Source organism: Malaclemys terrapin, chromosome 1 (assembly GCF_027887155.1).
Source record: "Malaclemys terrapin pileata isolate rMalTer1 chromosome 1, rMalTer1.hap1, whole genome shotgun sequence".
Classification (NCBI taxonomy): Eukaryota; Metazoa; Chordata; order Testudines; family Emydidae; genus Malaclemys; species Malaclemys terrapin.
In genome coordinates, this window is record NC_071505.1 from 199,636,895 (window position 1) to 199,650,367 (window position 13,473).

The following is a 13,473-nucleotide window of genomic DNA, read 5'->3' on the forward strand; positions in this document are numbered from 1 at the left end:
GAAATGCAGTTAGCCTTGTGTCATAACTATAAAGGGAAGGGTAACAGCCCTCCTGTGAACAATACTATAAAATCCCTCCTGGCCAGAGACTCCAAAATCCTTTTCCCTGTAAAGGGTTAAGAAGCTCAGGTAACCTGGCTGACACATGACCCAAAGGACCAATAAGGGGACAAGATACTTTCAAATCTTGGTGGGGGGAAGGCTTTTGTTTGTGCTCTTTGTTTTGGGGGGAGTTCGCTCTTGGGACTAAGAGGGACCAGACATCAATCCATGCTCTCCAAATCTTTCTGAACAAGTCTCTCATATTTCAAACTTGTAAGTACAGCCCGGCAAGGCGTGTTAGTTTTATCTTTGTTTTCTCAACTTGTAAATATACTTTTTGCTAGGGTGTTTACCTCTATTTGCTGTAACTTTGAACCTAAGGCTAGAGGGGGTTCCTCTGGGCTCTTTAAGTTTGATTACCCTGTAAAGTTATTTTCCATCCTGATTTTACAGAGATAATTTTTACCTTTTTCTTTAATTAAAAGCCGTCTTTTTAAGAACCTGATTGATTTTTCCTTTATATCCAAGGGGGTTTGATCTGGATCCACCAGGAGTTGGTGGGAGAAAGGAGGGGGAATGGTTAATTTCTCCTTGTTTTAAGATCCAAGGGGCTGGATCTGTGTTCACCAGGGAGTTGGTGGAAGAGTCTCTCAAGGCTACCCAGGGAAGGGAGTTAGCCCATTTGGGAGTGGTGGCAGCGGACCAGATCTAACCTGGTAGTTAAGCTTAGAAGTTTTCATGCAGGCCCCCACATCTGTACCCTAAAGTTCAGAGTGGGGAAGGAGCCTTGACACCTTGTTACTGTGACAAGCATGTTATATCTGGTAAAAAGAAGAACAGGAGTACTTGTGGCACCTTAGAGACTAACAAATTTATTAGAGCATAAGCTTTCGTGGACTACAGCCCACTTCTTCGGATGCATATAGAATGGAACATATATTGAGGAGATATATATATACACACATACAGAGAGCATAAACAGGTGGGAGTTGTCTTACCAACTCTGAGAGGCCAATTAATTAAGAGAAAAAAAAAAAAACTTTTGAAGTGATAATCAAGCTAGCCCAGTACAGACAGTTTGATAATAAGTGTGAGAGTACTTACAAGGGGAGATAGAGTCAATGTTTGTAATGGCTCAGCCATTCCCAGTCCTTATTCAAACCGGAGTTGATTGTGTCTAGTTTGCATATCAATTCTAGCTCAGCAGTCTCTCTTTGGAGTCTGTCTAATGTGATATATGCCATCATGTGCCAGCAATGCCCCTCTGCCATGTACATTGGCCAAACCGGACAGTCTCTACGCAAAAGAATTAATGGACACAAATCTGACATCAGGAATCAAAATACTCAAAAACCAGTGGGAGAACACTTTAACCTGTCTGGTCATTCAGTGACAGACCTGCGGGTGGCTATATTACAACAGAAAAACTTCAAAAACAGACTCCAAAGAGAGACTGCTGAGCTAGAATTGATATGCAAACTAGACACAATCAACTCCGGTTTGAATAAGGACTGGGAATGGCTGAGCCATTACAAACATTGACTCTATCTCCCCTTGTAAGTACTCTCACGCTTATTATCAAACTGTCTGTACTGGGCTAGCTTGATTATCACTTCAAAAGTTTTTTTTTTTTTTTTCTCTTATTAATTGGCCTCTCAGAGTTGGTAAGACAACTTACACCTGTTTATGCTCTCTGTATGTGTGTATATATATCTCCTCAATATATGTTCCATTCTATATGCATCCGAAGAAGTGGGCTGTAGTCCACGAAAGCTTATGCTCTAATAAATTTGTTAGTCTCTAAGGTGCCACAAGTACTCCTGTTCTTCTTTTTGCGGATACAGACTAACACGGCTGTTACTCTGAAACCTGTCGTTATATCTGGTATTATCCTACATGTTCTTTATAGGATTTTATTTATATAACAATGTTCGGCAAATCATTTACATGTAAGTATTTTCATAAATAGCATATTTTGAGTGCCATTAGAAAAATAAAATGTGTTTTAAAAATAATTTAACACACAAAACTGTTTTTGTGCTTCCATGACTGGGTCTTCCAGGCATTTCATATCAGAAACTCTGTTTCTCAAGGCCCACTTCCAATTTTCAGCTGTTATGTGTTTTTCTTCAGCGAGGAAGAAATAACATTCCATAAAACTGCTGTTTGTTCAATGAAAATGGCCACATGCCCAAGCAGCAGGCAACTTACAGAACGGATCAGCCATTATCTTGGTGTCACTTCATTTAAAGGGAAGAATTTATGCAGAAGTTCAAGGAAATAAAAAAAGTAGGTAGTGTGGCCAAGTAGTCATGGGAACTGTCATTTTGTTTAGATGTGGACATAGCTAAAAATGTAAATTGTTGTCAGAGAAGTAGCTCTTTGTTTGGCATTTACTCTTTGTAGGGCTCTTTGGGGCTCAAAACCTATATGAGCATTCCCCCCCACACACACACACTTTACAAGGTTATATCAGAAGATAAAAAAATTAAAGAGCAAAGAACTTTCACATAATGCTGCTTACAGATGCTATAAATGCTTCTGATTAGATTCACAAGAGTTTCTGAAAGCATGATGCAAAAGATTGGACAGCCATCCAGAAATATTGAAGCTCTATAAAGCATATTTTCAAAAATAATTAAGTACCAAATGTGTCCTGTCTTAAAATTGCAACAGTCTGACTGAATCATGGGTGCTGGAAGGACGTCAAAAGTGGAGAGGCAACATGGGGTAGAAATGCCACTCAAATTTGGCATGGCCATCCCTCTATCATGACAATAGAGGAGGTGTGCCGCCGTTACTACACCCATCTCCAGTCAGGAGCCAAAAGGGGTTGGTGGAGCCCCTGAGCCCTTGCTGAGGTCAGGTTCTCAAAAGTGTGTGTGTGGGAGGCATGGTTCCCCTTGTTTAAAGGGGGGAGGGTGGCAATGGCCATTTGCTCCCCCCCAGCACCTGTGGACTGAATATATTTTACACATATTAAGAACATAATTGATCTCTCTCCTGCCATCCAGCTCCACCCTCTGACAAACAGAGACTAGGGACACCATTCCTTACCCATCCTGGCTAATAGCCATTAATGGACTTAACCTCCATGAATTTATCTAGTTCTCTTTTAAACCCTGTTATAGTCCTAGCCTTCACAACCTCCTCAGGCAAGGAGGTCCACATGTTGACTATGCGCTGCGTGAAGAAGAACTTCCTTTTATTTGTTTTAAACCTGCTGCCCATTAATTTTATTTGGTGGCCCCTAGTTCTTATATTATGGGAACAAGTAAATAACTTTTCCTTATTCACTTTCTCCACACCACTCATGATTTTATATACCTTTATCATATCCCCCCTTAGTCTCCTGTTTTTTAAGCTGAAAAGTCCTAGCCTCTTTAATCTCTCCTCATATGGGACCCATTCCAAACCCGTAATCATTTTAGTTGTCCTTCTCTGAACTTTTTCTAATGCCAGTATAGCTTTTTTGAGATGAGGAGACCACATCTGTATGCAGTATTTAAGATGTGGGTGTACCATGGATTTATATAAGGGCAATAAGATATTCTCCGTCTTATTCTCTATCCCTTTTTTAATGATTCCTAACATCCTGTTTGCTTTTTTGACTGTCGCCGCACACTGCGTGGACATCTTTAGAGAACTATCCACGATGACTTCAAGATCTCTTTCCTGATTAGTTGTAGCTAAATTAGCCCCCATCATATTGTATGTATAGTTGGGGTTATTTTTTCCAATGTGCATTTCTTTACATTTATCCACATTAAATTTAATTTGCCATTTTGTTGCTCAATTACTTAGTTTTGTGAGTTCTTTTTGAAGTTCTTCATAGTCTGCTTTGCTCTTAACTATCTTGAACAGTTTAGTATTGTCTGCAAACTTTGCCACCTCACTGTTTACCCCTTTCTCCAGATCATTTATGAATATGTTGAATAGGATTGGTCCTAGTACTGACCCTTAGGGAAACCACTAGTTACCCCTCTCCATTCTGAAAATTTACCATTTATTCCTACTCTTTGTTCCCTGGCTTTTAACCAGTTCTCAATCCATGAAAGGATCTTCCCTCTTATCCCATGACAACTTAATTTACGTAAAAGCCTTTGGTGAGGGACCTTATTAAAGGCTTTCTGGAAATGTAAGTACACTATGTCCACTGGATCCCCCTTGTTCACATGTTTGTTGACCCCTTCAAAGAACTCTAATAGATTAGTAAGATATGGTTTCTCTTTATAGAAACCATGTTCACTTTTTTTTTAGCTATCTTCCAGTCATTGGGTACCGAGGCTGATTTAAAGGACAGGTTACAAACCATAGTTAGTAGTTCCGCAATTTCACATTTGAGTTCTTTCAGAACTCTTGGGTGAATGCCATCTGGTCCCGGTGACTTGTTACTGTTAAGTTTTTCAATTAATTCCAAAACCTCCTCTAGAGACACCTCAATCTGTGACAATTCCTCAGATTTGTCACCTACAAAGGACGGCTCAGGTTTGGGAATCTTCCTAACATCCTCAGCCGTGAAGACTGAAGCAAATAATTCATTTAGATTCTCCACAATGAATTTATCATCTTTAAGTGCTCCTTTTGTATCTCGATCATCCAGGGGCCCCACTGGGTGCTTAGCAGGCTTCCTGCTTCCGATGTACTTTTGTTATTACCGTCTGAGTTTTTGGCTAGCTGTTCTTCAAACTCCTTTTTAACTTTTCTTATTACATTTTTACACTTAAAAAAGAAAATCTTTGTTTCAATTGCCAATAAATCAAAATGGAAAAGCAATAACTACCAAAGAGGCACTTTAGACAGGACTTTTTTTTTTTTTACAAATGCCAGTACTTTTCAAAGTTCAACATTCTCATTAGCTGTGTGCAGAAAAGAAGCTTTAAATCTTACCTTCACATAATGGATAAGACGCTCTGCTACATTGACTTTATACGTCTCTATACCCAGTTCCTTGGCCAATCGGAGGATCCGGTTTTGTGTAGGTCCTATATACGCTCCACCAACGTCTACATAGTTAACTTGCTTGTTCTGTCAAAAGAAAAATGGCAAGAATTAGAAAGGCTAGAGGATGGCCTGCAACAGAAAACTCTTGGAACTGGAAGGTGGTCTTAGATATTGCAAAATCTCCTCAATGACCTCTGTCCTGCACCCACTGTGGTCAATGACAAAACTCCATTGACTCAAATAGGTACAGGATCGAGTCAACAACAGAATTCAAGAGGCCCTATTGTCTCACTGTTCATTTCCTGCCAGAGCAAAAGAAAGTTAGCGCCTGATTCTCCACTGCGGTCTACATTATGTAATTATTTACACTTGTGCAAAGCTGGTGCAAAGTGAGTGTCAAACACAGCTAAATTAGAATTCTCCACGCCTTAACACAGTCGTGCCCAAATGTCAATGAGTAGACAAGGTGCAAAGCAGTGGAGACCCAAGCATGTAGAAAGAGTGCCCATTTGCCCTAAAACACCACCTTTGGTTCTTCCAAACATACATCTTTCTACAATATGATCCTGGCTGCATACGGCATCTATAGCAACTCTGTATTTTCTGACATCATAACAATACCCAATGAGAACTAGCTATTATTGTATTGGCCTGGCAACTTCCTTCCACCGGCACATGTATATAAAGTAATAATGATTTGACTCTCCTCTGCAATGGACAGAAGTCTAACTTGTATGTGAAGGAGGAAGGGAATATTTTCAAATTCAGTGTCTGATATATGTTAAGCACATTGGCAACCACTGTACATGCCACGTAATCCAAATGAGATGTAGTGTTTAATAAGCAACCTTTACATTTATACCCATTTTGAAGATCCACATTATTCAGAACCTCTTCCCATCCTTAACCCATTTCTTGGCAATGGCAGAAGTGGCACTATGTGCCCACAAAATCAAGTGTTACTGCTGTCAAAAAGCACTTACCCTAACCGTGAAAGTCCGTCCTCCAACTCTGTTACGGGCCTCTAGAACCAAAACACTAAGCCCAGATTCATCCAGCAGCTTGGCTGCTGACATACCTACAGGAAAAAGAGACATCATCATTTTAAAGTATAAGACCTATACAGAGCAAGAAGAGCTTTTTAAAAATAACAAAACTGTGTGGTCAGAACTTTCCATTCGGTCTCCAGAAGCCTTGAAAAGGCCTGCAAGCTTTAGCACCCTATTAAATGTGAAATGCATTTTTACTACAGAATCATCTGGTTAACATTAACTTTGAGTGCTCTGTGTAAAAAACACTGGGAGAGATAAAATCCCAAAGACTCAAGCTTCATTCTCCAAGGTTTTAAAAACTTAAGATTTTAGACAACAAGATATCAGCTATTCAGTGCAGGTACTGTTTCCTTCTATGTGTTTGTACAGTGCCTAAAGAGATAGGCCCCCAGTGTTGGTTGTAGCCACTAGGTGCTACAAATAATATACAATAATGATATATAGAATGACATCTCAGGAAAACAGCCTTTCCTATTTCTTCTCTCTCCCATCAACTCTCTGTCTCACTTCCGGCCACTACCTCCCATCCATAGTCAGAAGTAAACAGTATATTTGATGTAGGGATTTATTTTAATGCAGCAGGTTTTGGCCCTGACAATCGAATTGGCTGAATGTGGATGCTTTGCAAGATAAATTATTTTCTCTTCCAGGTGATCTAATTATGAGAGCACATGATGGAGATCAGAGACACAGAAAAACCAATAGGACAGCAATCCTCTTTACTTTTATGAATGTGAACCAAGATTGTAAAAAACAATCACAAGTTTGTCAAACTAGATTATCCCATTGTTCCTTAGGCCAATTTGGCATAGAGCTTCTTTTTTTTGGAAATATCGGAAAGACAGTCTTAGCTTTCCAAAAAGATACCCTGCAGTAAGGAACAGTAATTTAATATTCATGCTGATCATACTCCTTAGAGATGTGATTTAAAAAACCACTGCTTTTATATATACACACACACACACACACACACACACACACACACACACACACACACCTCTACCTCAAAAGGCCAGATCTCTCTCTCTCTCTCTCTCTCTCTCCAAAAGGCCAGATCATACATCATTCTAAGGCTGTGGACAGCGTAACTGTGTGTTTGCATTTATTCTGAAGACAAAATGGAATAATCCCTATAGCCCTTGTGCAGATGATCCTTTATTACATAGGTAGGAAAAACATTCATAAGAAAAAAAACATCGATCATTCTCAGAAACTGAGAAAGTTAAAATGCCCTGTTGTTGCATATATGAAATACGGGATTACTACAATTTCTTTCTTTCATAAGAATTGTTGGATTACTAGCAGATCATAGGGTGCAGTTAATTCTTTCATTCTCTTTCTATTCAATACTTAAAGTTTTTGAATGTAAGACGTATGCTAGAGGAACAAACATCTTCCAGACCTACTTCATTTCTTTCAACATTTGGTTTTTTTTTTTATAAACCACGTACAGCTTTTCTGCATGTCAGAGATTCCAAAGAACATTTTCATTTTTATTAGGAGCTCCATATTTTAAGTGCCAAAGGCTTTCTTCCTCCCCAACAGAGATACAGAAAACACAGTGTAGTGTTGGAAACAAACTGAATCTTCCTCTGTGTAAATATTTTTTGTATCAAGGGAGAAAGCTGTTCAGTTAAATAGATAATGGCTTCTGGGTTATCAGAAGTGGATTTTTTACATTCATGAAAGAGAAGAGGGAATTAACCTATACACAATGACATTAAAGAATCAAAAAAGTATCAATAATTCTTTTTTGGAGATTTATCCTGTAGTCATAGTTCTGAGAAGAAAAAAATGTGTGCTGTGTTCTTATGTTACTCTATGACATAATAGTACGCAAACACTTGGTATTCGAAGTATTGTGCACCCATCATGTACCTAGAAGTTGTAATAGTTACACATTTATGCCTACAAAGACTTGAAATATTAGGACTTTCTATGTGGTTACATAGTATGTACAGGATAAAAGCAATTGCTAGTTAGGAAGAATTATAGTTAGAGTGGGTTGGCTGCTGTAATTTTGTGGGCTAATTGCGTGACAGGTACAAATCAATAAGGAGTACAAATATTAACCCTCTGTTCAGCAGGGAAGATGGGTAAGTGTGGCTGAGGAACTGTAACTCATTTAATCTTGTTTAATGTTACGCCTTTGCGCGACAGTCTTATATATAAGTTTCACTATTTTTAAAGCATGTGTCTATGTATATTTGAGTCCATTAGATGGTTTCATGAGGCGGTATGGACTGCCCTGCATCCATGTTTCATGGAAACAGTGACATAGATGAGAGCTAACTGGCTGAGACAAAATTCAGATAAAGCCAAGGCAATGCCGATAGGGCATGGGAAGAAGTTGGATAAACAGCAGAGTTTATAGCAGCAGCCAGGGGTTCCCCAAGAGTGGAGGAGGCCCCCGCTTGGCCCTGACCAGAGCTGGGGATTTGGCCTGGCTGCCCCTTCATCATGACAGAGCTGTAGCCAGACGGTGCTACAACCCTGTGTACAAGGTCTCATAGACTCATAGACTTCAAGGTCAGAAGGGACCATTATGATCATCTAGTCTGACCCCCCGCATGATGCAGGCCACAAAAGCTGACCCAACCCCTTTCCTTTGACTCTGCTGTTGAAGTCCCCAAATTCTGTGATTTAAAGACTTCAACACCACGCATTCAGATTTGACCTGGCTGCCCCTCCAGCAGGATGGGGTAAGGGGAGTAGCTGGGCCAAATTTGGGTGACACTGTGACCCCATGCACCTGCTTCCCTCCTCCCCCAAAAAAATCTTTGCAGTTCTTCCGGAGCCCATGGGTCACTGGGCATCCCCAGTCCCCAGAGACAAGCAGAGCAGGGGACACTGGGAACCCCCAGTCACAGGAGGGTGGGGTGATTAGATATGGGTTTTTGGTGCTTCATGGGGAAGCAGAAATAGGATGGGGTCTGGGGCTCCCAGAACTGCCTGGCCCCTGCTGATTCCTAGATTCAAAGGCCAGAAGGTACCATTTTGATCATCTAGCTTTATCTCCTGTATATCACAGGCCACAGAATGTCACCAAAATAATTCCTAGGGCAGATCTTAGGAATTATTGGATGAAAAACATCCAATCTTGGTGGTGGGGATAGTGCTCTTCAGCCTGACCACCTCTCTGGATAACAGCTCCGGACTAGTTGTGGAGTAGGGACAGAAAGGAGAGCTCAGACCTGGTGCAGGGGAAGAGCATGGGGTTGGGTGTGGGATGGGGAGATCGTGGGGCTGTGCGCAATGGGGAAAGCTTGGAGCTGGGCGGGTGGCAGTGGGAGTGGGGGGGGGAAGTGTGTGTGCAGCTGGGTGCAGAGGAGAGTGTGAGCGCTCAGGACTGGATATGGGGAGCAGTAGGTGGAGAGCTCAGGGCTGAGTGTGGGGAAAGCAGCGGAGGTAGTGTGAGGCTGGGAGCATGTGGAGAATGCAGGGGAGAGAGCTTCTGGCTGAGTGCAGGACAGAGGATAGAGAGCTTTGGGCCTCCTCCTTAAGAAAATTCGGGTGGCACCCCGGTAGCAGACATGACTGCATGGGTCTATGCCCATCTTTGGTTACTGAGATTCACAAACGAGGGATTTATATTATTGGTGCTGGACTACTAGGTTGCATCCTTTCCTTTTGGGTTTGGGGAGCCCTGCCGTTGTCACCTAGAGGTGAGCGAAACACCTCTAAGGAGTTCCATACTGCTTCCTTTTTCTCTTTTTCAAGTTAGTCAGAGACAATCCCATCCCACCTTCTCCTTCCACTCCCCAGTCCTGCAGCATGCCTCAGTCAGACAGCTGGCAGAAACTGGGCAAGGGTCAGAGACCCTCTTGGTCAGGGCTGGCTCACTGGCAATGGGCAGAGAGCCCACCGGTGGAACAGAAACAATGCCAAGAATTTCAAGTTTACAAATATTTAACACCTGATGAGAGAGTGAGCAGAGATGACCGATTTAAGCTCCCTCTTGAAGTTTGGGTGAAGAGCCTTCATGTCATGTAAACAGGGGTGCAACCCGAGGTTTCCTAAGGAGGGAATTCAGGTTACCTGCCAAGTAGCAGAAGTCACCGCAAAAAGGTGTGCAGGAGGTGGACAGTGGCCCAGGGGAGCTGAGTCCCAGAAGAAAGAGAAGGCTGGGGGTGGAGAGAGACATGGGGAGGCAGGGGTGAGGGGTAGGGTGCTGGGGTGCAGTGGGGGAAAACTGGGAGACAATAGGGGCAGTGTGAGGCATCCTAGGGGAGCAGGAGGTGACTCCTCACAGAGGCTGTGCCAGTCTCACCTCCCCACACCTTGTGCCCAGTTCTTGCTACCCATGGGAGGCACCGCTATTCAGGAGTCTCTGCTGTCTAGCTCCCAGCATCACCTGACTCTGGCTCTGCCCTGGCTCCTGGTGGCTCCAAGCCCTGACCTCTCAACTGCACTGATCCACCGTCGAGCACTCCCACCCAGGCCTGGCACTTGCCAACTCAGAGGAAGCCCCTCCCGTTCAGGCCTAGCACTAGTACTGGGCACTGGCACTGGGACCCCCAGACAGCAGCCTATTGGGGAGGAGGTTGCCTTGGCCCCATCCCTTTATAGTCCCAAGTTTGCCCCCACTCTGGGCTTGTGCCTCAGAAGCTCAGGGAGCAAAGGGGACCCCCAGCTGCAGAGGTCAGGGCGCAAAGTGCACAGGAATACATAGTGTCTATGGCCAAGGGTGGGGGGGTCTGGGCACTCTGCCTTCCCCTCCCCCTTCATTGTGCCTTTGCATATAACCACAGCATGGGAAATAAAGAGGAATATCCTACAACTTCAAGCAGCAGATTGGTGGATGATTGCCTTCCTGAATAGGTCAAAAATAGACCCCCCCCCATTTGCACTTCTTCTCCTCTTCTGCCCATTTCTTTCTCTTCCCCCGTCCCTTGACATATACTATAGGGCTATACGTTCTCAGCTTAGGGCGCCATGTCTGTGCATGGAGGGGAAATGAATTCTCCCTCTGCAGCCTGCCCCTCTCTTCCCACACTCTATTCTATTGCAGCCCCACCACGCACAGTACAGTTAGAAATCAATTGGGCTTCTCTAGCTTTTTCCCAACATGCAGGGGAAAGCAGCAAAAATGAATACAGCTTCAGTGTTAATTTCAGACAGTTTAAAGAGACATGGTTTCTTTTCACAATATGCAATGGACCTGTAAAGAAAGGAAAAGAAAAACAATCCCCCTTTAAAATATAAGTCAGGGAGAAGACAGCAAAATACTAAACCCAGCTCCTTAGGTCAGCTCCTGGTGCAAATCTGGGGTGCATTAGACAAGAGCGTTATGTAATTCTGCCTTAAATATTCTGCAATATTTGGAAGCGCACTTTTTTATTTATGGGTATAATAATCAAAAGGGATTGAAAAATTTCCCACTATCTTTTCTGTAACTTGAATTTCTCATTTTTTTCTAATATCCTGCATTGAAAATTGGAGAGCGCATTTATTTCAATTTTATTACTCTGCATACTGAGAATGAGAGAGAGGTGTCCTAAAATGAGATCTTTTTTCTTCCAGTGTTTCTCACTTTATCTTAAATTGTTCTATTTCTCAAACCATTCACTGAGCGTCTCACCTTCACTCATCTATTTCTCAAGGGCCAGATTCAAGCTAGGGGCTGTGCATAGGTGCATGCCTTAGAAACCACTTGAGGGATGGGGAGCAACTTTTGTGCCTTGCCTCCAACTCCCCACTTAACTGTGTGGTTCACACTCCAGAGAGCCCATTTTAGAGAAAACTCTGAAATTGGCCCTGTGTATTTTTTTTAGCCTTATGTCTCAAATGCTTCCCTGAACTTGCCGGGGATATAGCTTTGAGTGGTGCAGCATCACACACATTGTGTTAGAGTTGTGCAGCTGCGCCGGTAGAAGACTTGAAATGCTATATAGAAAAAAAATTGTTAGTGAGAAGCTTGCAAAAGTGTCTAACTGTTTTGGAGGCTCACCTGGGTGTCTCCAGTTTTTCCTTTTATATTCCACTTCCCATTGTCACCACATAGTTTCTCATTACTGCTCATAATTTGGCTCATTTGAGAAAATGATGAGAAATGCTAGCCCATTAAAGAGGATACATTTGAGCAACAACAACATTTATTGCATAAGGAAAGTGGTGATATCTGAGTTAAGGAGGAGAAAGAATATTCCCTTCTGGTGTTTCCAATGTATTGTCTCTAAATATCAGCTGTGAGGTTCATCGACACATGTTGTTCCTCGCTCCCCTGGTCAGTGTCAGAATTATGCCGGTTTAGCTCAGTATAAAGGGAAAGAAAAAGGGGAGACCCTACATAGGTGGCAGCTGAATAAAAGGTTTCAAAGTGGTAGCCGTGTTAGTCTGTATCAGCAAAAACAACGAGGAGTCCTTGTGACACCTTAGAGACTAACAAATTTATTTGGGTATAAGCTTTCGTGGGCTAGAACCCACTTCATCAGATGCATGGAATGGAAAATATAGGAGCAGGTATAAATACATGAAAAGATGTGAGTTGCCTTACCAAGTGTGAGGTCAGTCTAACGAGACAATTCAATTGACAGCAGGATACCAAGGGAGGAAAAATAACTTTTGTAATGGTAATGAGAGTGGCCCATTTCAGACAGTTGACAAGAAGGTGTGAGTAACAGTAGGAGGAAATTAGTCCCCAATACTGTTGTTGTTTTAGCTGAATAAAAGGTATCATAGAGCTAAAATGTGCCTTTAATGCACAGCTCTGCAATGGAGGCAGCACAGAGACACTGACTGCCTCACAGGGAGCACTAAGAAAGGGATCTCAGAGATACAGATGTCTCCTTGATCAGCCTGGAGTATGCCTACTGCTAATACCCCTTAACCTGGCATAGCACACTCTGCACTAGACACCTTTGGGGTGCTGTGCTTGGCCCTATATATAAATTGTGTGTAATCTGGCCCATAACGAAAAGCCAACAAGACTGGGTGCAGAACAGGGAAATGGAACACACTGTTTCCGAGTCTGATTCTCCTTACTCATGCTGAGTAGCACCTTCCTTGCACACAAACAGCCTCATAGACTTCAGTGGAAGCACTCCTGTGACTAAGGTACTAGTCTTGCTTCCTTTTGCGCCCTGTAGTGGCTGGTGGCCAGCACAGTGAGGAGCACATGCTGCACCTTTTCCAGGAGAATAGTAGCTGCTGCATCAGTGTGTTCCCCCATCACCCTTGCAGGGATTCTCTCTACTTCTCTCCGCCACAAACAGTACGCCTCCAGCAGCAGGTGCTGGAGCAGTGCACCACTGCATCCTCTACCCCCACTAAACACAGCTGAGAGTATAAAAGCCACCACAGAGACCATAATTTGGACCATATTTTTCTATATGCCACTTTTTGGGGGGTGCCAAGTTTAGAAATTAGCGGTGCATTAGCTGGTCTAATGAGCCTGCCAAGAACATGCCTTGTTTATTGTCTCAAGCTGTAGAAG

At 42.7% G+C, this 13,473-nt stretch overlaps 1 protein-coding gene across 1 annotated transcript in view; it reads right to left on the reverse strand.

The window, feature by feature from the left end:
- LOC128823298 (amine oxidase [flavin-containing] A-like) overlaps window positions 1–13,473 on the reverse strand; it is a 50,978-nt gene that overhangs the window by 25,466 nt on the left and 12,039 nt on the right. Inside the window, exons 2-3 of the mRNA XM_054005535.1 lie at window positions 5,970–6,064; window positions 4,933–5,070 (exon numbers count right to left, since the gene is read on the reverse strand). Coding sequence (XP_053861510.1) covers window positions 4,933–5,070; window positions 5,970–6,064 — 233 coding nt within the window. The remainder of the gene's footprint in view (window positions 1–4,932; window positions 5,071–5,969; window positions 6,065–13,473) is intronic.